This window comes from Anguilla rostrata, chromosome 12 (assembly GCF_018555375.3).
Source record: "Anguilla rostrata isolate EN2019 chromosome 12, ASM1855537v3, whole genome shotgun sequence".
Lineage (NCBI taxonomy): Eukaryota > Metazoa > Chordata > Actinopteri > Anguilliformes > Anguillidae > Anguilla > Anguilla rostrata.
Genome location: NC_057944.1, coordinates 24,757,572 through 24,783,903, shown reverse-complemented (window position 1 = coordinate 24,783,903; position 26,332 = coordinate 24,757,572). Strand labels below are relative to the sequence as shown.

Here is a 26,332-nt window from a genome sequence, read left to right as displayed (position 1 = left end):
TAAATAAAGGAACGCCATTTGATAACATCCAAACTATTAAGCTATTAAGGTGTGACTAGCGTGCTAACACCCATGCAGTGTTTCAGAAACAGCACCGGTACTCGCAAATTTGATGTGAATCCTTTAGAGTGTGGAATTAATTCAAGTCTTAATGGAAATGTGATTAGCAATTAACCAAGCTGTAAGAATTACAACAAATAAACAATGACACCTTAGAGGACAGATATGGAGATACGCAACATCCCTGGACTGAGAATGAGAAAGTGTTTAACAACAAGTCCACCTGCAGAGCATAAGTTGGAAGTGCTTGGAGCAGATAGGAGTGGTTGACCTATCTGCCTCCAGTAATAAAGGGCACGGCAGTGCTCACGTATGTGATCAGTGCAATGCATTACAAACAGCTGGGAGGGCCATCATTCATTATTATTGATGCCGCCCACACACACACAATTCATCGGACACTCTGACACGTTTGTCACAAACCTCTCGAGAACAGCTGGGATTTTGGGAGGAGCAGCCGGGGACTGCAAAAACGACTGTATGGTCAGTTAACCTTTTTTTGTGGATTTTAAGGAATGTTTTGGATCATTGCCCTGCTGGAAGATTCACCAATTACCAGGTTTTAGCCTACCGGCAGAGGCATCCAAGATTCTAGAATCTCCTGGTATTCTCCATGATATCATTGCATCCTAACAAGGTCACATATCCACCACCATACTTGTGTGGGGATTAGGTTGTTTTCTACTTGATCATCCCTCTTTCTGACTGGAGGGATACCGAAGTGGACAAGTCCTGCCAAAATAAGATCAGATTTGCATGGTCCAATCCCAGACTCTGGGAGGAAAGAGAAAGCACAGGTCCAAGATCAGCTGCAGCACCCCCAGTCCTCACTGTAACTATCTTAAGAAGCAAAGGCCATGCTGATCTTGGATCAGCTCCAAAAGGTATGTTCTGCCCAGGCTGAAATCCCTAAATCCCAGCGGCTGTTCAGACGCTGTCTGGATGCCTCAGGTGGCGGGCCACAGGCAGGTACTAGTACACCGGGAGCAGGTGGCAGACAGGTTCCAGTATAATGGGAGTGAGTGGCAGGCAGGTACCAGTACACCGGGAGCAGGTGGCAGACAGGTGGCAGTAGAATGGGAGTGGGTGGCAGGCAGATGGCAGTATAGTGGGAGTGGGCACACGCCAGTGTAGCGAGACTGGGCGGCAGGCAGGAGCCGGTATAGCAGGAGTGCGAGAGTCGTTGTGGAGGCACAGTGACTGACGGAGTCGCCGGCTCCATCGGCACCTGGACCCTGCGGACAGACGTGAAGCCCTGTCAGGCTGTCAGTCTCCCGCTCTGCACAGCCATCCACATTGACTGAGCCTGTCACACAGTGCGCACAGCACAGAGTGATGGACAAGTGTCTGCTTCACTTACAAAAAAAGCAGCATATGTTCAGTCCAAAACAAGGAACACACTGACAAACAAGAATTGTGGTAATGAGTGTCTGTCAGCCCACTTATGCATATATGAATGTATTCATATTTACATACATACATTTACAGAATGAAAGAGGCAATACAGCTATGTGTATTGTATACAGAAATTTATGTTTAATATTACTTGCATATTGAAAATGCCAATTCACTTTATTTTTTTACAGTCTTGCTTTCTTTTCGACATATTTACGTTCAGAGGCTTGGGGTTCAGTGAACCCTCCCCACTTTCTCCAGCACAATATGGCACTGCATCACCTCCAAGCCTGAAGAGCTCCACAGCACGAGGCCTGCGTGAGGGGCTCCATCAACATGTTCCAGCGCACAATACACAGATATGATTTATGGAAGGCCACAATCATCTTCCGTTCCCCATCCACACGCGGCGATATAATTATACTCAACGGCATTTCCTGCGCACTCTGCGCCTGGACTGATGCGTATAATTTATTTACTCTGGGGCTGTTTTTAAATGAGGAGCACCAAACCACAACCTGACCCTGGCCCGTTTTCAGAAACGCGGAAACCGCACTGTCACTTCCGATAGCCGGCTGGAAATATGTAAATTTGTTTGCTCGCTTCGCGGGGCTTGGTGGACGGCCGCGCTGGCGGTCCCAGTATCTGTCCTGTCAGCTCTGCTCGCGGTTTCAGGAAAGCAGAGAGAAAGCAACTGGGAGCATGCGATTATGCGCTTTAAAATGTGAGTTTACGGAACGTGTTTAGCATAACATGAGGACTACATACAAATGTAAAGGCGTAAGAGCCATCAAATGAAGATGCATCCACATGTTTGTTCCATCTCTGTCTTTGCAACTGAAGCTGGAATCTAACTTTTAACACTGCAACAAGAACTGACCATCCTTCTACAGCATGACCTAGGGTGACATCGATGGCAGTTCTGCTGCTCGTGTGCTGAACTTCCAGAATCAAGCAGAAACCCCACCGGCATCAATACCTTCCCCAATGCAGCACTCCGCAGAACCCACAGACTGCAGGGCCAATGAGTGCTCTGTGCCAGAGGCGTCACTCTACCGCTCTCGCATCCCACAATGCCACAAACACGAATATTAAATGAATACTCTGCAGCGCGCCAACGCCATTCAGGCAGATCAGTGTGGACAGCCCATCAATAAATGGCTTAAAGATTGATGGAATCTGCTGTCCTGGGGCCACACATGAACTCACTGGCGGCGCAAAACCGCAAGTTGTTTTTGGGAGACTTTTTTCGCCTTTCTCTCAGGGCAGGGTAAGCTGGCTGAAGTGCTCCCGCATTACAGTTGCCCTGGTGAAGCATTTAATACGTCCAGACGCTCTGTCCTGAAAGATTCTTGCTTGTGTGCATAATTTTTCTACCAACCCCATATAAAAAATACAATCTCTACAAGATTCCAAATATGTTTGTTGGCACGCTAAAATGTTCAGGGATGACTATGTATTAAAGTTCATTTTCACTAAACTCTAAATCTGCTGCTATTTGGACTCCCAGCTTAGCTGCAGGTGTATATTTTAAATAAAAGTACACTAAATGTGCGCTAGGCTGACTACAGGACTACATTTCCCAGGAGTCACTCTACTGTGATGTAACAGGGACAAACTTAACCAGCTTATTCCCTTTCTCTATAGGCAAAGCTACAGTCAAATATGAATCAAATATATTATCTAACTAACCAAAATCACGTTTGCTACATATGTAGCTATCCCTAGCTAGTATAAAATATTATAACTGCCGTACTGCTATAGAAGTGCAACCGAATTTTCATAGTGCATTCAAACCGTAAACATTACATAAGTATGATATTTCGCTGATATAAACTGAACTGATATGAAGTAAATTGAACCAAATTTAACATGGCTTTATCACTTGCAAGTTAGCAGCTGGCTAGCTAGCAAGCTACCGAGCTTTGTTAGCTACCTTCATAGCTAATACAGCTACATACGGGCTACTAAGTGAACTAATGCACCAGGAACTTGCGTGCACGCGCAAAACAAATGTACTGACGTACATAATCATGTGATAGTATTTTATCCATTACATTCATACAGGATTGGCAAGCTATCAGACGACGACAACAAAGTATATGTACCGATGTGAACAACAACCGCAGCTTACAACGCAGTTTTACAATTAACCTGTCAGGGATAATATGGACGAGATGGCCCTGATGTTACGTTAATCGAGGAAAAAAAAAAAAAAAAAGAGGAGCATCACCAATCTTGAGTATGCTAGCAACCAATAGAAAAATCTGATGGTGACTGGTGGATACACTTGAGCTATACTTCTGGTATCACTATTGGAATTACCAAATAGCCAGGGACTATCCACCAATTGCCTTTGATGTGGTTCTGTTGGTTACCACCCACATACTCCGTCATTGGTGCAACTCCTGTTAGGGAAATACTGCAGTAATGTCACTTTACTATTATATTATCCAGGCCGGCCTGGCACTGCCCTGATTCAATAACAGACCGTGGGGTGTATCATTAAATTGAGAAACAGTGTATTAGTAGGATGAGCCATGACAAGGTATTTTAATCATTTTCCTTCATGCTCATGACAAGTGAAGCAGCCCTTCTACAACTCACTAATTTGAAATAAAATGAGGTGCAAGGCTTATACCAGCCTGAAATGGCAAGCATGGAAACTCAAGTCAGTTGTGTTTTTAATGACATGCTATGACTGACTGGCCCACCAGTACGGCTAATCCCAGTTTCCAGCAACACTGTGCTGAGAATGCATGCAGAAATAATCCAGCGTGTAAATACCATGAGGCCAGTTCCATATGAAACGTCTGATATTTTACTCAACACTTCTACACTTTGTCTTGCAATTAGACTCCCCTTTGGCTCTTAAGAGTTTACACCCATGGCTGGAATATCATTCTCACTGTACGCGTTGCTAATTGGACTGTAATTTTTAAAAAAGGGAATAAACTCAACCCTACGGTTTTAATCAATGTGATGAATCGAGCGCTGATGTCAGGCGCAGGATATGTACTGTAATTGCGACGCTGGGTCTGACATTAATGAGACTATGCTTTAGGTTGTCATGGTATTAAGGTGTTACCCAACCTCCAAAGAGGGGAAAAAAAGAGGTGTTAAGCAGAGTGTGCAATTTCTCTCCCTGTGTTTCTCAGTTATAATGTGGAGCCCAGGGGCGCTTCACACGGGGGTTTGAAGAAGTGCTGCTCATTTCTGATGGAAGGGATTAAGAGGTACGACTGTGGCAAAGGAGCCAAGCTTCCCAAGGGAACGCTCTGCGCATTTGAAGGTTAGTTCTGTAATATTCCGCCAGCGTTAGACTGGTAGTCAATTCAATTATTCCATAAAGCTCCTGACAGCAATTAATTTACACATTGAGCATTGGCAACAGGACTGGGGCTTCAATGACCTTCTTCTGTACTCCATAAATGGTGGGCTACACAAATAGCTTCTTGCAATTACCTGGCTTAGTGCAACTCTCTTCACTGGTAATTGAATCAATGGATGCAAATGCATTTAAATGTACAATGTGTATAGGACCATGCATCCATGCGTGCTCAGAAATGTAAATCTGCATTTCAGCATCAATATGAATACCAAACACACTACTGTAAACCTACAGTGTGAAACTGTAGAAATGGGATCAGGATGATGAAAACTGCACAAGACATAACATAATAAATGAATCACTCACAAGGCCCCTTGCTCCTGCAGGGTGTTGCTGTAAACTTAAAGGTTAGCTCCACTCCCTTGTTTTCTGCTTGCTTTTGTTTCATAGCAACAACTAATGAAGCCAATTGTGCAATCCATGTCAGTGCAAGATTCCACCAGTTGGTGTTGCATGGTCTGGCCCCAAAAGGGGCTTGTCCTTGATCTGTTTAAGCTTTTTCCTAGACCGTCAGCCAGGTGCGGATTGGTTTACCCTGCACAAGCTAAAGATACCCATGTTCTCCCATGACAATCTCAAATGCAGGTGCAAGAAGAGGTCTGCCAAATTTGTACTGATGAACGGGGACCTCTGTACAGGGACAAACACAGGCAGCAGCACATACCGTTAAGCCACAAAGGGTAGTTCGCCACAAAACGTTTCCCTCACTGGTGAATTTATCATCTGAGTACACAGACATGGGGTCTGTAAGGTAATAATGGGAATGGGTGAGAATCTGAACAATCACAATCTTTGGGGGAAAAAAAATCTTAAATGTTTTAGCATAAAATGTCACTCTTTTATGCTTTCATTAACATAGCTATATAGGACAGCAAACAGCGACAAAAAGTAGGCTAAGTGTAAATCACATTTGGGAACTAGCCAAAAATGGGGTTTGATATATTCCCCAAAAGGGGTGTGAGGGGGCACATGGGTCACCATTATATATATTACCCCACCAGGAGTTGCTGTAATGTAATAACTTCTCTTTCACCACATATGACATCATGTCACTGGAGCACCTCACACCTGGAAAATTCTCTGGATGTCTGTATAGAGCAGTGGATGGAAATCACAGAAAAGTGATGCTGAATAATAATCAGCCTATAGCTCACAGCTCTATAAAAGTGCCTCTCAAAACAAAGAACTGAACAGAATTTCAGAGTCTTCCAAAGAAACTGAAGCAAATACATCTTTACTGGTAAAAACAAAATCCGAAAATGCCAGAAAAATTACGTCAGGGACTGTTAAGAGCCTCAGGCCATCACCCGATTATGGAAGGGAGGATGGCGAACATTGCCACGGTTATAAAAGAATAAATAAATAGACAAAACATTCTCACCATGTTCCCTCTCCACACACTTCCGACTGTTAAGAGTCCTCATTATTACTGAGGCACCTGAGCCTTATAAGCTACAGACAGAGAATGGAATCTAGGCAGGGCTTAGGGGTATGGGTGCAGAGATAGGAGATCTATTAATCAGTTAATCCCGTGGACATCTCCTCTGTGCGATTCCGCAGCTGTAAAATGCGTTGCGTGCGTCACTGTTTGGCACGGAATGAGTCCTTTCTCCTCCTCGGTGGACGGTCACAGAGGACAGGGCCCGGGGTTCGCTGAGCATGTAAAATGTGCTGACGCCTCAAGTCTCTGAAGTGAGTGGTGTGTGGGGGGGGTCTTCTGATTCATTGCATTATGCCGCCAGCTCCTTTCCTGGTTCATAATTATTTAACTTAATTTACGTAATTAAACACATCCTCAGATGAAAGCCGTCCGCCCTAACGGATTCCAGGGCCAGGCACCCACCCCCTTCCCCCTTCCCCAACGGAGTCCGCGCCGTGAGTGCTGAGCCTGTCCAGTCGCCACCGAGGTGTAGCAAGAGCCGCTCGGAGGAGGGAGAGCGCTCGCCTGAACGCGGAGAGTTGAGGTAGCAGTGACGTGGATGCCGCGTTATACAACGATCACAGCTACCCAAATGTGGTACGGCTGCTTCAGCACTGCCTCTTGGTACCCGGTGAATGTGGGCTCATCCAGCGAAGGCGGGAAAAATTCAGGCAATCAGAAAACGACCCATCCCCACCTTCCCATCCACATTGATGGGGTTGAATAGAAGGGCAACGGAGAGGCAAGATGAACCCAACAGGCTTCATACAGAGTTGGGCTAGCGGTCTCTGGCTCCTGCAGTTAACCCTGACGCTCTTGCACCCTCGCTCTCAGATTTATTCCGGCAGTGAAAATGCACACAGATTCCTGGTCTTTGGTGGCAGAGGAAAGAGAGATGGAGAAAAGGGGGAAAAGGAAAGCAGAAGTGGGATTTGGAGTCAAGAGCTTCCCCTCTGGGCCCCATCCCACTCCTGCAGACCCACATGAGGGAGGGGGGGAAAACCATTTTACTACAATCAGGATCCACACATCCCCACCCCACATATAGTAAAAGCTCTACAGATGAAAAAAAGGTCCCTGCCTCTCCAGCCCTGCATTATAGAACATCCTGCCTGTTCTGGTCCAGATGCACAGAAGCTGGAGCAACGTCCACCAGGCTCTGTATAACTGGCAAGGTAAACAACTGACATGGCATGCTCACGCATGCATGTACCCACAGTCCAAAAACTGTACCACCTCTGCGCAATGAAAAATCTCAGCTTGAAACTGAAAAGGCTGAAATCTTACCTTTAACCTGAGGATGAAATCTTACCTTGAAAATGCATACTATGCAGGATTTTTTTAAAGCTTTGCTGTGGGTCCTGTTCACAATCAAAGAAGTCTCCTCTTGTCTTCAACCCTGCCCACTCACCCTGAGTAGGCATCCCGATCAAGTCACTGACACATGAATTCATTTAAAAAATACCAGTAAATTTCTCCCATCGATTACTGGGGACCATGAACTGGATAGCTAACGTACAGAGGTAACGTTACTTACAGGTCCAACAGAAAACAAGCCAACTTTTCATCCCCTTGGCAAACTTCAGCTGACGCCACTGAGGAAAAGCAATTCCAAGGGTAAATCTTGAGCCTGGTCAGCTTGTCCTTTTCCTTTGCTGTATCTGGGACATTGCACTAGCTAGCTAGCTATCAAGCCACAAACAATCCACTGCAATCTGATCCCAAACCAGTTACACCCAAGCCTCCCCACACAGTATTTCTTATTCCACATTTTGGAATAAGAAATATGGGCAAAGTTGCATGAATTTGGCATTAAAAAAAAGACAAAGACTGCCAGTGCATTGTAGATATGCTTCAGCATGGTTATTTTATAATATTCCCAATAAATATTTGACCTGCTCACCCGCATACAATGCCTGGAGAGCAGGCTGAAATCTCACCTTTAAATAAGAGACATAAATCTCACCTTACCTTATTACACCATTTCTCACAACCAGTTTCTCTTTTATTTAGCTGGATTAACAATTTGCTGAATAATGCATATCAATCTGTCACAATATTATACTGCTGTCGCATTTTTTATTTGATACATTTCTTGTTTGTAAAATTGTTGATCGCTGTCCTTTTATCAGTTCTAGCCTAAAGATTTAAGTAAATTAATTGATCAGCTAAAATATTAATATTATTATTAGTATTGCTATCATTATTATTATTATTATTATTAGGTAGTAATAGTAGTATTGTTATTATTATTATCATCGTCATTTCCCTGCACCAGAGCAGCCAATGAGAGGTGGCAGTGTAAAAGGCCTTAATCAGGGAGAGAGCAGCACTTAAACAGACGAGGCCATTAAACCCAGCCACACGATGACATCACACACCGGGAAGAGATGAGTCGATTAAAGTTTTATTCCACAAATGTTCATGCGCATTTAATGACCCCGAATCGCTTCATTCATCATGAATTATGAATATTAATGAACAACCGGGTGAATGATCAAGCCAGACGGTAAACCAAGATGATTAAAGTAACCGTCTGCGTATCAGGGGGGTGCAGTGTGTGGGGTTTTTTGTTTTATATTCTTATGGGGGTTGAGAGGAAGGACAAATACCGAGGAAGAATGACATCAGCCAAGAGCAGAACCACGCAAGAGTGTTTTACAGTCCGGAGGCTAGCAGACACGGAACAGGTTCAATGGCACAAGAGGGTGCATTAATCACACTAGTGTGACATGTGGCATCCTGGTTTTCTCCAGCAGAAATGCCAGGCGAACACTTAAATCTTACATTCAATACAGGGAAGTGTCCCTGCAATGATTAAAAACCTGACATAAAAGATACTGCAGGCAGCTTGGGGTACACACATTGCATTGTGACACTAAACCAGTATATATATATACGGTGACCTCCAAAATTACTGGCCCCTTTGATATTGAGCAAAAATGCATAAAAAACACGGTTGTTAAGCTAGAGTATATATAATTCTCGAAAATATGGGAAACTATTTTTTCATCCCAATAAAACTGCTCAGATTATTTTTTACAATAATATCAGTAATAATTTTACTTTACAAAAAAATATATTCAAATAAAAATGACTGCCACCTCTTAGCACTTTGTGCACCCACCCTTTGCAAGGATAATACTAGCGAGTAGTATAGTCTTCTACTGTCTTTTAGGAGGGTAACATATTGGAAGGGGGTGATCTTGCATCATCTATCCATACAGAACCTATACATCTAGTCTGGTATTGTCATACTGTCGTAGGTTGATGCACAATAATTATGAACAAAGGGTGATGACGATGTTAAAGAAGCTTTTCAGATGTTACCAATAAAACAAAGAGCACATTAGAAAAGGAAATCAATTTACATTTGGCTATCATCGAAATCCATCAGCAGTCCATCAGTTCTGACTGAGCTACTCCACTGGCAAGGTCAATACAGGATGGGTTTTTTTCCCTGTGATAAGAAACCTTTGAATTAAGCAGGATAAACAGCTATTTTAAACCTTCCATGTGTTTTGAAAATGGCTGACAGGAATATTAACGAGAAAGTGCCTTCTTCATTGCAAACCAGCAGCTTTTCTGGAGTATCTGGAAGAATAACATGAAAACCTGGATTACGAAGTGATCCATGGGGAATCCCAGGCACAGAGCTCCCTGGAGCAGATTACATTCCTGACTGTGGGACCTACCACCACACTGAGAATAAGAGAGGCTCAGCTTCATGTGCCACCCATCAGCTTGTAGAAATACAGATTTCCACTCCATCTTGATAAGTTTGGTAGCACTGCCACCATCTACACAGCTTTTCTTTAATATTTTTCAAAATGGAACACACTTCATTGGGGAAGTACTCTTGGGGAAGGGAGAATTATTTTTTTAAGAATTATTAAGTAAATTCATGTGGGTGGAGTTTAGGATGCCAGGTGTTCACCAGGAACCATGTGAGAGAAAAGAACAAAGAGAACAGAGGACCAGAATTTGGTATGCACAAGGATACGGCTCGCACAGCTGCCAGAAAAAGCAATGTGTGCCTTCCCAAAACACAAAGAACCTGCAAGGATCAACAGTGCCATCTGGTGGCCGGCATTGGGAAGCTCAGTTAACAGGGCCAGGAGTCATCCCGTTGAAGCATTTTAATTATCAGCTCTAAACATGCAAGATCTGGACAATACTTACCTTTACTAATATAAGACAACCCAACTACATTGGCGCATAGGACTGATGATTAAGATAATTAGTAAGAGCTCATTTTCACACCGTTCTTCAGTTGAGCACCATTATTAAAAACACACAACTGCCACTCCACAGATTTTCCACAACTCTGTTCCTTTTCTGCCTTAAAGACAGAAATCTTATTTGGTTAAAACTGCAGCTCAATAACACAAGCTTGAACATCGAAGACAAATTTTGCAGTGGCAAAAAGGAGGAAAAATTTTTGAAAATATTTTTTAAAAGCAAATCTGAGTCAAATGGAAGTTTAGTGTGGTAATGAAATGCCCTCCCTGAGGTGTGCATTTATGCTACATTTTCGCAATGCAGTCGTCGGGAAACCCCTCTCTGCTCACGGCTCCGTATTTCCATCAGTTTACTATGATCTGCAGTACGGTCACGTATCGTCAACCGATAAAAATATACTACCACACGGAGAAATATGGAATGTGATTACTACAATTTACTGGGGAATGCATTTCCTCAACAAATGATGTCACCACAGACACCCAAACAAACGGAACACCAGGCAGATGTGGTTATGTGTGTGCTTAAGAAACACTGTGTGATGGATTTTATTTGTCGATTCCAATGAGACCTGTGGATATTTCAGCTCGGTGTGAAAGACTTCAGTCTAAACTGCGTTAAGAGCCCTTGTGAGACTCCTGAAGAACAAACTTGGCCCCTCAGGATCACAGCGTCTAAAACACTCAGAAGAATCTAACAATCAATTTTACACCCCCCCCCCCCCTTCACCCGAGTCTACTTCATTGTGAATTATGTGATGGGAAGGTGTACAAGTCTCAAGCACAGCTGTTTTATTACACAACTGTCTGTTTGCACCAAGAGACATGATAGAACAGAATAACACGACAAACAACAGAACTGCTCCCACCAATTTAGCCAAGAATACATACGAGCAGTTATTAATTGAGAGGTAGATCTGCAGGACTACCCCTGAAGCCCAGTGCCAATAGGGCTATGCAACCCTGGCCAGGAGTGCAGAGTTCCAGGTTCTACAGGGCTACTCAACCCTGGCCAGGAGTAGCACATTTTCAGATTCTATATGGCTACTCAACCCTGGCCAGGAGTTCCAGGTTCTACAGGGCTTCTCTAGTCACAGGGCCTGCTGGGCTACTGGGACTCCACAAGTTAAAAAAATGTTTGGTCAGCATTTTGGTCACCATCAATCCCTTCTTTGGAGGACCACTTATTAAATTACAAATATCATGAATAAAATGTATTTATTTTATTTTCCCGCCACCACCCCCCCTTTATGGGGGACCACTATTACATTTAAATTAATTTAGCAATTAGTAAAACGTAATTAATAAATATAATCCATAATTAACAATTTAATTTAGTCTTATTTGCAGGCCACCACTCCCATCACTGGGGGAAAAAAAAAAAAAAAAGTATTCTTTGACACAAACTGCCACACTTCCTCCCTATTTAGAAAATTTGTAAATTTGAATGAAGATCAATAAAAAATTTTTTTACATTTGCCCACCACCACCACCCCTTCAGGGGACCATTGTCAATTCTTTCAAAAATATTAATTTAGTAATCTTAAAAAAAATAAATAAAAATAAAAAAATCGGTAGAAAAATTTGTGCATCTTTTAAAAATAACTGCCTGCAACAGTTAGCTTTACAACCCCCAAAATGGTGCTGCTAAAGAGCAAGGTGAAAAACGTGTGTAATTTTAACCAGTCATAACTATTAAACGCGTTTCATCTCAAAAGACAAAAGACAAGTACTGCTGAATACTGAATAGTATTCAAATCATTTGATAACAATTCCAACTTATCTTAATTAGACAAAACAAATCAGTTTTTTCACCTGCAAAATGTTAAGGAAAATCATCTAACTCAGGTGAACATAGTGCAAGATGGTGTCATTTCATTTTGGCACAGTCTATTACTTAACGAAGCGGGCAGCCCCTTTGAGCACCAGCAGCTGCACCACAGCAGTCACCTACTCTTTTTTGCTCACAGTGACATTATGGGGATTGGATGTCAGATCTAAAAACCTTTGGTCTAGGCCTCATACTTGGCAGAGAGCAAAATGTTGTTTGCATCCTGACTTGCATATTTAACAATACAGGTGTTTAATGTCAGTCTCCTTTTTCTTCTTTGAGTGTGCAGTTCACATTGTTTGTATCTTACTGGACCAGCACCTCGTAATAAAAGGCTCTGCACATGCTGTTTTTTCCTTTTTATAGACCAGCAGCTCGTGATAACCTGCTGTGCATGTGCTGTTTTTCCTTTTTTCATATAATGGATCAATACCAATACTCTTACCCATTCCAAATCAAAACACATCGGCTAAAACCACATACTGAACAGATCACAAGGACAATTGCACACAGTAACAGCAAACTGACACATAAGAATCTAATTTTGCACAGTATTTTAAGGATCAAAGTGTATTACCAAGAGCACAAGGGCAAATTCAGCATGCTAACCGCTATATCAATGAAAGAGTTTTTAGTCCTAAAAGACAGAACTCCCTGTGCAATGTTCAAGACAGGTCAGTATGGCATAGGCCTTCCTTGAGACCTGCCTGCCATAAAGATCAGAAAGCTGGACCTGGTTCACCCCAGTGACTTTACTAGCTGCTTCAACAAACTGGCCAAGACTTACTGGCCAAATTCAAGTTACCGAACCAGGCCACAATGCAAAAAGGACGAAACAAAAGCCTTGCAGCACAATCTCTGGGCTGAAGCTTGAACCACATCGAACCTTGAGTGAGGATGATGCGCCAGCCCCAAATACTAAACCCCCATAGTCTAATACAGATCTAATCATGGCCTGCACCTCTTTCCAGTTACATCTTGCTAAACAAGCCCAAACAGCACAGCTACACAGGACGGACATAGGCGATCTGCCTATGGTAGAAAAGTCACTACATTGCATGGCGGTAGTTTGCCCTTTGGGAAGATGTCATGGCAAAACATTTCTATATTGCAGATAAAAATACTGATTTTATGGCTGGGATCATTAAATTCATTATTTTTGAACACCCTTCCACAACATCCTCTGTTCAAACCACAAACCAAAAAAATTTTAACACTCATTTGAGACCCATGAAATTTTTGCACCCTTCCATTTTTCCCTTTTTTAAAATGTATTTTATTTTATTCATTATAAAGAAAGCTGGTGGCTCATTTGGTTAAGGCACCACGCGGTATGGATGAGCACCATGGTCTCAGATCGAATCTGGACTGTGCTAATGCCAACTATGCTTGGTAGCTCCATAGGGCAACATGCTCCATATTGCATCGCCCACAGTATGGGAGGGTTTAGCCAGTTAGTGATCTGCGTTTCATCGCTATCTAGCAACCCCCCGCTGGTTGATCGGGTGCCCGTGGACCATGTAAAAACAGCATATGGCAGGTCTCTCTCCAGCTCCGCTCTGTGTGAGCTTAGCTGTAGTGAGCAATGTGAGACCACATGTTTTGAAGATGTCTACACTCCCGAATTGGTTGTGGGGTTTATGTATGAATGTAGTTGCATAGAATTGCACATTCGATTTTAGTGAGGGAATAGGAATATTTACAGCCTCCATCTAACGAATATATTCAATAGAACCTGCCCTGCTTGAAACCTTGCTGCGGTTCAATGTCCACACTTTTCCGTGAACTGTCCTGTAACAGAGCCATGAGTGTCGAGCTGCCCCAAAGATTACCCACAGTCCTGCACCACTGGGAGCACAACCTAAATGTTACTATGGAGGCAGTCATAGTCATAGGGTGCAAGGGCTGCGAACACTACCTCAAAGCACAAGGGTTTCAGCAGATTTAGCCATACAGAGGTAGTGAAAAACTGAACAACCATTCAAATTAAGATGCCAACTCCAGATTCTGTGGTGCCCTAGATTTCAGAGGACTTGCTACTTTTTAAAATGGTTTATTTCATTGCAGTTATCATAAATGTTTTGCAAAAGGTGATACGACATTACCCTACTGGTTACGAGGCAAGCAGAATGTCTTGAACCCCATGTGCTTTGAGGTAGAGTTTGCAAATGAATCCTGCACTATAACTGTATCCAGTAACATTTAGTTTCCTCCTTACATGCCAAAACTCCTGTGGTGTGTTTTTGTGCTGCTACAAAGCTAATTAGGCAGCAGTCAATCACCTTCCAAATGGTCTCCATATTGTGGTAGTGAATTAAAAATTTTTTTAAAAAAAGTAAAAGTTAAGTTGTTCAGCTTATTACTTGTTAAATAAAATGACTAGCTGATCTAGCAGGTTAGCTGAACATGACATAATACCATTAAAAACAAGTCAAATGTGGTATGGTATGTCTCAAACGATCACGATTGTCCAATAGTGATGCTGGCGCTCAAACTGGCCTTTTTTTGAAAATACCAACACATTTCAGAAATATAATGAACCGTTAGCTATTAGGTCAATGTGTGTTTTCATGTTTCATTACGTTCTTACATCCTTACCTTCTCCGAAGCAGTCTACTTACATTAATCCTTGCTTTGGTCATCTGAAAAGTGCAGTTGTTGGCTCTACTTACCCGTCTTGTCTTTATCCGAAGACACTACCGCCCGCCTGCCTCGCTCCGTCCATTCTGCTAAAACGGTTTTGGTGGCTCTCATTATATAGGGTGCGTTCACCGCCACGGTGACGTAACAGGCTCAACCCCACAATAAATTATTCGACAACTTTGAAGCGTTGTGACGTAACAGTATATCAGCCCTTCCATTGCCCAAGAAAAAGCGGCTGTTGTTGAGGTTTTCCACGTCGAAGAAAGTTCACTTGAAGAAATAAGTGTTAAAATAACTACTGTTCACAATGTTTCAAAATAATGGTTCAAAATAAATGGTAAAAAATACCATTGTAATTATAACTTTATAAGACAATGCACAAATGCTGTGGTTAAACACTTAAACGAGGCCAGTACTCGTCGCGGAAAGGAATGAAATGGCACAAGCTTAAGGTAGCAGTAGGCTACAGTAGATGTAACATAGCTACTTTGTAACATAAGCCTACCTTTTAGATTTTTTAACGAATAGCATACGTGCAGCCAGTGAATAAAATGCTACTTCGCTTTAAAAAAAAAATTTAAAAATAAAAATCAGACTGTTTTGTTCCATGGGTGTCGACAATGGCATGAGAAAGTCAAAGTGGTCAAAGCTAGCTGGCATGACTCTCCATCAAATTAGTAATGTTATAAAACGTGAATCCCACCTCTGCATGCGTCCCCGAGTTAGAGGAAGAATTCTTAAATGCAGATATTTTCTCAATCCCAGGGTGGCAGTCCATCCTAGTTTCGGTTTTCGCTGTTAATTGCATCCACATTTTATTAATATAACTGTAACCTACTGTTATTTTCTTATTTTATTTAACCAACTTGCTACTGTGAAATTAGGTTGAGCAGATTTAGCCAATGATGTGGCAGTTATTTTTGCAGATCTGAGATTAGCTCACTTAATTCTTAAATCATTACACGAACAGACTGGACCTGATATGTAGAACAGCCTAATTATCCAAGTGCAGTTTTTGAAAAAGTAACTGTCTCATTTTGAGTAGTGGAGTAAAAAGGCTATATCTTATTCGAAATTGCGTGTATATGAATTATTGTCATTCAATAGTACTCCAGAAAGTACCAATCCCAGAACAAATTAGGCAAGTATTTAGGAGGAGAGCACTTTACACCTGTGATAATAGCTCAAACGCCTAATTCCTTGGAAACCCTCTGTCTCGATTTCCTCTGTCTCTTCTCTCTCTATACATACATAAACACACACACGTACGTGTGTACGTATATAATAGATATAGCTGCAAAAAAGGGTGTGAACCCCTTGGAATTACTTGGAACTCTACTTGCATTAATTACTCATTAAATGTGGTCTGATCTTCATCTAACTCACAATAATGGACAAACACAATCTGCTTAATCTAATAACAAACAAATAATTGTATTTCTTCTTGTCAATATTGATTGCATCATTTAATCATTCACAGTCAAAGTTGGAAAAAGTATGTGAACCTATATGCTAATGACTTCTCCAAAAGCTAATTGGAGTCAGGTGTTCCAATCAATGAGATGAGATTTGAGGTGTTGGTTTGGCACGCAAAGTTCGGTTATTGTGTGTTCAATAAAGACATGAGAAGTACAATGTAGTGTGTGTTATTAGTTTAAGCAGAATGTCTTTGTCTATCTATTCATGTGACTTACAATGAAGAGCAGACCACATTTAATGCAATTAATACAGAAATCCAGGTAATTCCAAAGGGTTCAAACTTTTTCTTGCAATAGTGTGTGTATTGTGTGTGTGTGTGTGTGTGTGTGTGTGTGTATATATATATATATATATATATATATATTAAGTATAAAACAAGCGTTTCATCAGAACGAAACGTCTACTATTAGCGCAATTCTTTGCAGTACCCATACCAATTCTTCATTCCATGCATATTTGTCTTTAATAAAGTTGATTCGCATCCATCTGAAGCAGAACACAAATGTCAAATTGTTGCATTTTCCCCCTTTTTGGATGCAAGATGCTAGTTTTACGTATTTTACGGTTTTTCCAATAAAATGTTTTTTTTTCCTCATGAATTTTCATTCAATACATTTCTCTTTTAATCGTTGTTCAATCATACTTGTTCCTGGTTATGGTTATACACTTTGTTGTACGTCGCTCTGGATAAGAGCGTCTGCCAAATGCCTGTAATGTAATGTAATATGATTTATTGAACTATATAGAATAGTCACAAATTAAGGGTTATTGCATTTTCACTCTGGATAAAATATTTTTATTTTCTTGCATGCACACGCGCACACACACAAACAGTTTACTTTGCTTAAATACCACAAGTATTTTCATTCTGTACGGGAATCAGTTGAGCAGTCTTAATAGGGATAAAAGGGGATGACTGGAAAGGCATGCTTTTAAGTCATTTTTAGATGAGGTAGGGTGGATAGTAGTTAAAAAAATTAATGTATACAGAATTGTAGTCTTGAGTCATTCACGTACATATTTTCGCAATTATAACGCGCGTTTCTTAATGTGGGGATGTTTTCAAGATTGAGCTACCTGTTTTTATACGAAACAGGTCTGAAATTTAAACCACGCCCCTCCGAAACGCTAGGTGGCAGTAAGTCGCTTCTATTTCAGTCTAAAGCACGATAGGTGATATTACCGTAGAATGTTATTGAGAGTTAAGTGGACACAAGACGAAAGTCGTGTCGGTAGGAGCTTTGCGAGATCGTATTGAAACGGAAAAGGCCTTTAAGTCGGTACTGGATTGTTTTCTCCCTGGTTTAGCTAAGGTTAGCTCCGTTGTGTCAAAGGCGCTAGTGCGGTCGCTTCATAATTACCCTTGTTCACACGAAAATGGGGATAGCCGACGAAGCAGACCGGTCACTCTTTGTTGGAAATCTAGATCCAAGAGTGACAGAAGAGCTTTTGTTCGAGCTATTTTTACAGGTAAGTTTGGAGTTTGCTTGCCAACTAGGTATCTTAAGGTAGGCAAACGGCAGGTTTTCAGTTTGAGGAATGTTGCAAACCTGCATACCATTCACCATAGCTAGACGGCTACATGGCAAGCTACGTAATTAGCATTTATTTTAAGAGATATAAGCGCTAGCTAACCCATGTTATTTTCATAACGCGCCGAAAGTTAACGTAAATTAAAAACCTACGCTTGCTAATTTAAGTTACTACAGCGCTGGAATGTCAACCTGACTAGCCAAGCGTAGAATTTGAGCGTGGTACATCGTTCATTCGTTCGGTTTACTTGCTTTCTACGCAGGTAGCCAGCGTTTTCATTTTCTTTCGGATGGCACCTATTCAATATTTGTTTGAGTTCAATTAACTTAACAGTACCTAATGGACAGCCGATCTGTCTTTTGTACCCTCAATTTTAGCCAAGTGTCGAATATGTAATGTTTACTCTGTTTTTCATCAACACTCCAATTTTGTTAAAATGTATGCCAGGTAGGTTAACTCTCCAATAAAAAATAAGATCTGTTATGCTTAAATATTTTGCCTGAAAACACTTTGCCATTAGAATCATTCAAAAGCGCTTCGTCAGTTTTAAGTTTAACTGATTTACAAGTCTGGTTTGATTGCATTGCATATTCAATTGCATCATTTTAGCAATGCATGTGCTAATGTAGTTCTTTTCATGGCTTGGCATTAATATTTTGTTCATGTGGTGTATATAAAATCCGTTTTATGCAATAACAGAGGAGGAAAGCAGACCTTGGTAAGTCCAGATATGTTGGTAAGAGTCATTTCCACTAAAAGGCGACACTGAATCTGTAAACTGCTTGGAATAGTGCTACTGAATGTTATTTACTGTTCATACTGTTGTTTTTATAGGCTGGGCCTATGATTAAAGTAAGAATCCCGAAAGACAACGATGGGAAACCAAAGCATTTTGGATTTGTGAACTTCAAGCACGAAGTGTCAGTTATGTACGCAATGAAGTTGTTCAACGGAACCAGTCTTTATGGAAGGCCGCTGAAGATACAGTTTAGATCAGGTGAGGAAGTAAAGTGTACAAATAATAGTAATGGCTGTACCTTTAATGCGAGCTCTGATGCTTGATCCGCTGTTACTCCATATCACTTTCTGGCCACACGCAAGTATGTGTGTGCAGTCCCCTGCCTCGTTGTGCCTATCCCGCTGTGTGCTTGTGCCAGCTGTGTGTGCGGTCATCTGGCTGCGCGTGCGGTCTTTGGTCTTTCAGCATGGTGACTGCACATCTCTGCTGAAGGACTGCAGAGCAAAAAGAAGCGATGGCTAACATAGATAAAGGGACTCATGCAGTTCAGGCATTAGAACAGCTTGCAATCGGAATGCCTTTGGAACTTGTGCAGAGCCGTAGGGGGTCTTGGGAGTTTGAGTTCAGTATCTGTAGCCACTGTGAAATGGCTGTCCATTTTTGCTTTGTGGTGCGGAGTATGTAATTCTTGGTGAGTCACCTGATTTCCCGCTGGCCTGGCCCATGTTACACAGCTCTTATGTATGGTTTTCAAACCTTGTCCTTGTCTGTAGTGAGAACACGGTGCCTGTGCATAGAGGGCCTTTTACTGAGGTCTGTTTTCCCATCGTAGGGAGCAGCCACTCCAGCGCGGATGGAAATGGTCCAGGAAACTCGCAGAACTCCAGCCCTATGAACTCCCCCGCGCTGCGCGGCGGCAGGTACTGGACTGCAGAACGTGTGTCCCACAGCTGTGCGTGGTTCATCTGCCACACTCTGCACTTTGCCTTGGGAGGTTTGAGTCGTGCATTCATCTGAAGACCTGTATTGTTGTACACTATTTCTGGCATCCAGGAGGCCTTTGTTATTCCTAAATTGGATGTTTTATTTATGTAACATTTTTAAAAAGTAAATTATTCATTTAGTTTGCATAAAATATGCATGTAATTACCCCACCTGTGGTCTTTATCTAGGAAAACTTACAGAGCATCAGAATAAATATGTAGTTTTTCTTTATTTTTATCCCCTATTAAAAATGTTCTCCCAGTTTTTGGTTTCAACTCTCTTTTCCTGTTTTAGATTTGACAGGCCAGTCGACCAGATGGCTTCTCCTTCCTACTCGCCACCCCAACTGAATCAGAAGGCCTATATGTCCCCAGAAAACCTACAGAGACAGGTCCTGGTAAGTGTGTGTGTGTGTACGTGTGTATGTGTGTGTGGGAGAGAGAGAGAGGAAGTGTGTGTGAGTGAGTGAATAGCATTAAAATGTAAAGGTAAATAAAAAAATTTAAAAAATACACTTTTCTTGCTTGTTGTTGGTGTAGCAAGGTGCTTAACCTAGTCTGCTTCAGTAGGTGTCTGGCAGTATTCATGGTTGGCTTGTAGAAAGTGGATGAGTCTGGGTGATTGGCTCTGCTGTGAAACCTGTGTAAGAGTGCCGGTGCCCGTTGGCTCTTCAGATGAACAACATGTGGCAGCTGCAGCAGCTGAGCCACAGCCTGGCCGCGGGGTTCCAGCAGGGCTACGGCGCAGGCGCGGGCGCGGGGGAGGGCAGCCCGGCGCACCGCGGCTCCTGGCAGCAGGACGGCACCCCGCAGAGGGGCCACCGCCACCCCTACCAGCAGGACGGCGGGGGCAGCCACCGGAGCAGGGACCAGCGCTCCAGCGAGCCCGGGGCCGACCGCCACCGCCGCGGCCAGAGGGGCGACCAATACTATCACCACGACGACCGGACCGGCGGCGGCCGCAGCAGAGACTACCCCGACAGGTCCCGGGACGGGTCCAGGGACGGCCGGTGGCGGCGATACTGAAGCTGCCGGGATTGGGGGGGGTGGTTGAGGGGTCAGAGGTCAGGCCTCGATTGTTTTTTATTTTAAAATTTTAAAAAAGTTTTATACATTTGTGTATTTTTATTTTCAATGGGTGTTTTTTTACAGAAAATGCTACTATGTCAAAAGTTCAACAGCTTGGTGCTTCTCTGGTATACCAGCATCCTGAATAAGGAACATCAGAATGCAGATGGATTATTTACTGTTGCACAAGTGCTTTCAGGAAATCCAGAGCGCCTGCAATGAACAAAATCTCTTCTTTCGTATAGGTTATCAAGAAATTATATTTAGAAGAGGTGGATGTTACCTGTTATCTTTTACCTTTTACCTAATGTCATTTTTGGGGGGATAATTTAAGCGTTGGTCTGTTGTACCAGTCTTAAGAAAAAAATGTACTGGAAAAAAAGTTTTAAAAGAGTTGTTGAATGTGGATTTTGTTGACCTATTTTCACTTTTTAAAAGAATTAGCCCTATGGTCCTTTTTTAATTATTTTTTTACCCACTCACAAATTTAATCTGAACTGGGCAATTACCCACAACTGTCAGAAGCACTGAGAGGACGTTATCTTGGATCAGCAATAATGCTAAACGGCCAGTAGTCTAATTTGTCTTTTTAGCACAGGAAATATTTTCAGTTTAAATGTTTTTTTTTTTTTTTTCCTCCACCTTGGTTTGGTTTGAGTTGGGGGGAAAAAAATCAATGTCTACATGCCAAGGAAAATTCACCTGCCTCTATACAGTAATGGAAAAACCCTGATGGTTTATGAAGCTGTAAAAGAATTTAATTGCTTGTTTAATTGCTCAGGTATTTCGAGTAAATAGTTTCTTACTTGCGTCTTGGTGTCTGAGTGTTGTTTCAGAGCTTTTGAAAGCGTGTGGCGTTCTCTGATTGGCTGTGGGTTTGGCAAAGTAACCAGTGACCGCATTTAGCAGCTGTGCAGCAGAGCAGCCCTGGGTCTGCTGTGAGCAGCGACTGCAACAAATGTGTGGTATTTATGGAGATCTTTGGGCTTTATTCAGTCATGCGCTGTGGACTGTAACAATGTAGGGTAATCTTGTTCTGTACTTACACTGAATTAGAGGAAGACAGGCCACTGGAATGATTAAGCAGTGAAAAGTAGCTGTGCTTCTTGTTAAATGTCACGGGTGGGTTGTTGTTTCAGTGGCAGTTACTCCGTATGCGCTATTGCAGCCGGCCTGTGCTGCATGATCCGCCAGAAAAACTGGGCAGTTACTGCGCTGGAGGGCTGCGCAGCCTGCGCAGGTGGTGCAGGCAGACGACCGGCGGCAGCACCAGAGGGGCTCGCCATTGCACCGCAAGGAGGCACAGCGCTGTAACCAGGAGGTAGAGCAGAATAGCGAAGTGGTAGAGCAGTATTATGAGTGAGGAAGTAGAGAAGAATATAACACGGAGTTAGAGGAGTATAATGAGGAGGAGGAGGAGTATAATGAGGAGGTGGAACAATATAACAAGGAGGTGGAGCATAATGAGGAGGTAGAGGAGTGTAACAAGGAGGCAGAGGATTATACACAGTTCCACAGGGGTAGGATGGTGGCATGGTTTTTAAACCTCCTTATCACAGTGTCCCCAAACATCCTGGAAAACCTGGAATTTTTTTTTCAGTAATGCATGGAAAATGAGAACACTGCCTGAAGATCCTGGAAAACAATTAGTTGTACTGGAAAATATTTTCAGTGTGACAAACTAACATCATAGGCCAAAACCACAGGTCTGTGATTGCAATCTCCCAAAGTCTGGGCAGGAATAGGCAAATGGAACATAAATGGATGACCTTGCAAACTGAAACCTCAGCAGTTGTGTCAGTTCATGAGCCTGGCCCCCACCTGCACTGGCACAGGCCGGATTTGCTGTAGCACTTTGGGGCCGATCACCTCACCGAGCCCCCACACTTCAGCAGACTAAACACAGTATCAGAGTTTTACACCAGTGTAACCACAAAGCTGAGAAATGAAGTGCAGCTAGGATAAAGCGATTTTTCTGCTCATTTCATAACATATATTTACCCTCTAAATGTGTGTTATGAAGAATGAATATCCCACATTCGCATTGCTGGATTTTTTATTTGATCAATTCTCAGACTACTGCCTCATTTTCTGTAGTATTGAGAATGATTCCTATAGAACATGGCGGCCCAACCTTGTTCCTGGAGATCTGCCTTCCTGTCAGGCTTCTCTCCAATCCTAACAAAGCACACATCTTTCAACAGCAAGAAAGATCTCGTAGAGCTGCTATTTAGTAGAATAGGCTGTGCCAAATTAGGGTTGAAATGAAAACCTACAGGCTGGTAGATCTCCAGGAACAGGATCAGGCAGCCCTGCTTTATATTGAGGTTGTATTTGTTTTAAATTATAGACCTGTTCTCCCCAATCATGTGCCATGGAGGGCCTGGACTAAGCAGGTTTTCATTCCAACCAATCATTTTACCTGCTGATTTCACTAATTATCTCCCTACTCTGTGGTTGAAGGTGTGTTAATCAGTAAAATCAGCAGCTATAGTGATTGGTTAGAATGAAAACCCGAATACTCAGCCCATTGAGGCACATGTTTGGGCAGTACTGTTATGGAGTGGTAAGTGAGTCCTAAAATGGCGAAATATTTCACAACAAAGTAAATGCTCTAAAGAAGCCTCAGGTTGTATACTGTTTAATCAAGATTTAAAGAGATTCTTAAAACACAGGCAGCATGGTGGACTGAATCGTTTGATAAGATACAGCAAAGCCATAAAAAAAGGGGGGATTCTACTTTTGATCATCAATCTCAGCCCCTCTTGGTGCTTTTCCTGAATCTGTGGGCAGATGGCGCCATTTGTCCCTCTTAGTTAAAATGGAAGATACCCATATACCAACAGGTGACCATGTACAATGGTTACGAAGCAATGTGGGCATTTTTCTATGTAAAATTCATTTGAAACTGTTAAACAAAGCAACAATATGTAGTTTCTTTATTCTGAGGAAGTCCTCTGGAAACATTTTCTGACTCAATAAAACCAATAACTTGAAGTTTTACTTGATAAGGAGTTGATTTTGATTATGCAAAACAATAACTGTAATGTGACAGTAATGTAGGTGTGGGCTGTGTGGACGTGGTCAGGGGTTTCTCCCTCAAAGGACAGCACATCTTTACTGTACAACTGAGAAATCCAGGTCTGTATTAGCCAATCACATCTAAGGAAATGAAGATGTACAAACAGGACAGTGTGTGCTTGCCCCGAAAAGCTGGTCAGCTAAACCCAATGGCTTTATATTTTCATTTTGGAAAGAGCGGGCACAGATCAGTGGGAATAAAGGGTTTGGATGGCTGATAAGACAGGAAGCTCCAGTTTCACATTTAGGGGTGCCGCTGTTATACCTGGCAGCGACATGCCCCCTTGCGCTTACTACAAAGCCGGGGCAGCAGTGAGGCTATAATGTACCCTTCCGAAAGTGCTTAGGGCCTGTTAACCACAGCTCTCGCAGAGTGTCAACAGGCGCATCCCCAATAAATCTCCCCCAAGCAAAAAGTGGAGGTGCGTTTGAGCGGCGCGCGCATCCACACAGTAAGCCCTTTGTCTCTGCGTAATCTGGAGGGTGTCGGATTCCAGCCCCGGTGCTTGGAAGCTCCGCTAATGAAGAGTATCCTCCCGTCCCCAGCGCGGGCCGTACTGGGAAGGCTGTTATTACACGCGCGGACAGTGGCATAACTGTTTTAATTGATTGATCTGCCTGGCGTCTGTGGGCTCAGGGTTGGGTAGGGGTTGGCGGGGGTGGGGGGGGGGGTTGCGGATTACGGGACCCTTGCAGACCGTTCTGTGGACTTTTATAGAAGTCAGGCCCCTGGAGTGGCGTCAACCCCCCCCCCCCAGCACCACACCCGTTACCCCCCCAGGAATGAGCTTCCCGTTCTCTGGATCCTTGCACCCAGGTTGCAGGGTTCACTGGTAACCCCCTCCCCTCAACCTCACAAGCCCCAAGCACCCCCTTCTCCACACACACACGCGCACACACACACACATCATACACATGCTGCTAAGACAGCCCTGGCCCCAGCACAGTTGTTCTTATGAACTATCCTTTGATCAATCCGTCAAACCCCAAAAAGAGCCAAAGCTTGCATCGCAGATCTTTGTATTTCCTCCCCACAATCCCCCCCACCCCCGCGCTTTTGAATGCAGCAGCCTGTAATCTGCAGGCATCAAATGAGTTATCTTTATCTTCCTGCTCGGGAAACCATAATCATTTCTGGGGCTGCCACTGTGTCAAAACTAGCCGCACGCTGTGGCCTCTACGCTACCTGCCTGGCAGTAGCCTACTCAAAACAAAGTGCCAAATCTCCAACACAACAATAGCTGAATTTTTATTTTAATCAGGCAGAGGCTCCTCAGAACTTAATCCACATGCCAGGCTCAGTGGAATCGGTGCTTATATTCGAGCATCAGGGATCTGATAGTAGGCTAGCACACTTTATCACCTGGGTTTTGCAATATGCAGCTCAACAAAGGAGAGATTACGCAGCTGTCAGTCTTTCTGTTTGAGTGACGCATTTTGCACAATGCAGCCTTCATGTGCTTAAGCCACAATAACGTATTATTTTTATGTATATGGATAGTACTTTCATTGCGAGGAACATGCAATATGTCAGTTCACAATTAAAACGTATTTGCCTCTCCAACACGTCTTTACTTTGTCTCAGGGCTGTCAATCCAACCCAGCGTCCTCGTCCTCTCTCTCTGTCTCAGGACTTGCATCAGATTTAAAAAGGGGTTATGATAGTAGGCTGCAGTGCACGAGCAGTATGAAAAGCCTGTAAAACGAAACATTTTATCTTTGCTGCAGGTATTGCGTTTTCCTACCACTGAGTCCGTTGGTTTCGGGATGGTTGAGGGGGAGATATGATTTTGGCCAATAACACTAGAACAGTAGGCCTATTACCTCACGGTGTGTGTCGTAAAATAAACAATCTATAGAAGAATACTGGTAACATTAACAGGAATCTTTAAGATATAGTACATTCCAAACACGTAAAAATGTTGTGATTATTTTGCATAACATGATGCAACTCACCCTAATGAGAAGAGGTTAAAAAGTATACTTTTCTATTCGATAAGGCTACTTCGCATTACGTGAATATAAAATACGCTCTTATCCAGAATGCCTTACAATGACAAAAGTACATTTTGTAAAAATGTGGTAAAAAGAAATCCCTGTACAAATGATTGTTGTACAGCAGGTCACACAAGTATCTTTTTTTTTCTTCTCCAAAATATCCTTCTCAGTCAGTTAACCTACAACATCTGACGTTCAAGCTGGTAGCCTATTTTTCCTTCATAAATGACAACGTTATATAAAGCAAAATATGAACGTTATATCAGCCAACCTTGCTCTTTCTTTTTAAAGAGCTTTTAGCAATTATCTTTCACTGAGTAGAAAAAAAAACTTAAATAATTTCCGTCACTCGCGTCGAAGACAGATATATGAAGTAGTGCATGTCAATCTTTCCAGGACAGATGCGTGAAATGCACTGCCAAGGAAAGTAAATGTGTGATCACAATTTTAAATGCCATTTTTCTTATCAT

At 42.6% G+C, this 26,332-nt stretch overlaps 2 protein-coding genes across 3 annotated transcripts in view; one reads left to right on the top strand and one right to left on the bottom strand.

Annotated features, from left to right (window-relative positions):
• Window positions 1-16,058, bottom strand: part of clmpb (CXADR like membrane protein b) — a 126,166-nt gene extending 110,108 nt beyond the window's left edge. Inside the window, exon 1 of the mRNA XM_064301860.1 lies at window positions 15,011-16,058. Coding sequence (XP_064157930.1) covers window positions 15,011-15,092 — 82 coding nt within the window. The 5' untranslated portion in view covers window positions 15,093-16,058. The remainder of the gene's footprint in view (window positions 1-15,010) is intronic.
• Window positions 16,059-16,602: 544 nt separating this feature from the next.
• On the top strand, window positions 16,603-21,594 carry rbm7 (RNA binding motif protein 7). 2 transcript variants are annotated; one of them, XM_064302306.1, is made up of 5 exons: window positions 16,603-16,720; window positions 18,828-18,990; window positions 19,565-19,652; window positions 20,011-20,113; window positions 20,391-21,594. In XM_064302306.1, exons 2-5 carry the CDS (start codon window positions 18,837-18,839, stop codon window positions 20,739-20,741), a joined length of 696 nt encoding a protein of 231 aa, XP_064158376.1. In that variant the 5' UTR covers window positions 16,603-16,720; window positions 18,828-18,836; the 3' UTR covers window positions 20,742-21,594. The 2 variants fall into 2 exon arrangements, with proteins under 2 accessions (XP_064158376.1, XP_064158375.1); XM_064302305.1 differs by lacking the exon at window positions 16,603-16,720 and adding an exon at window positions 17,639-17,930.
• Window positions 21,595-26,332: the final 4,738 nt, after the last annotated feature.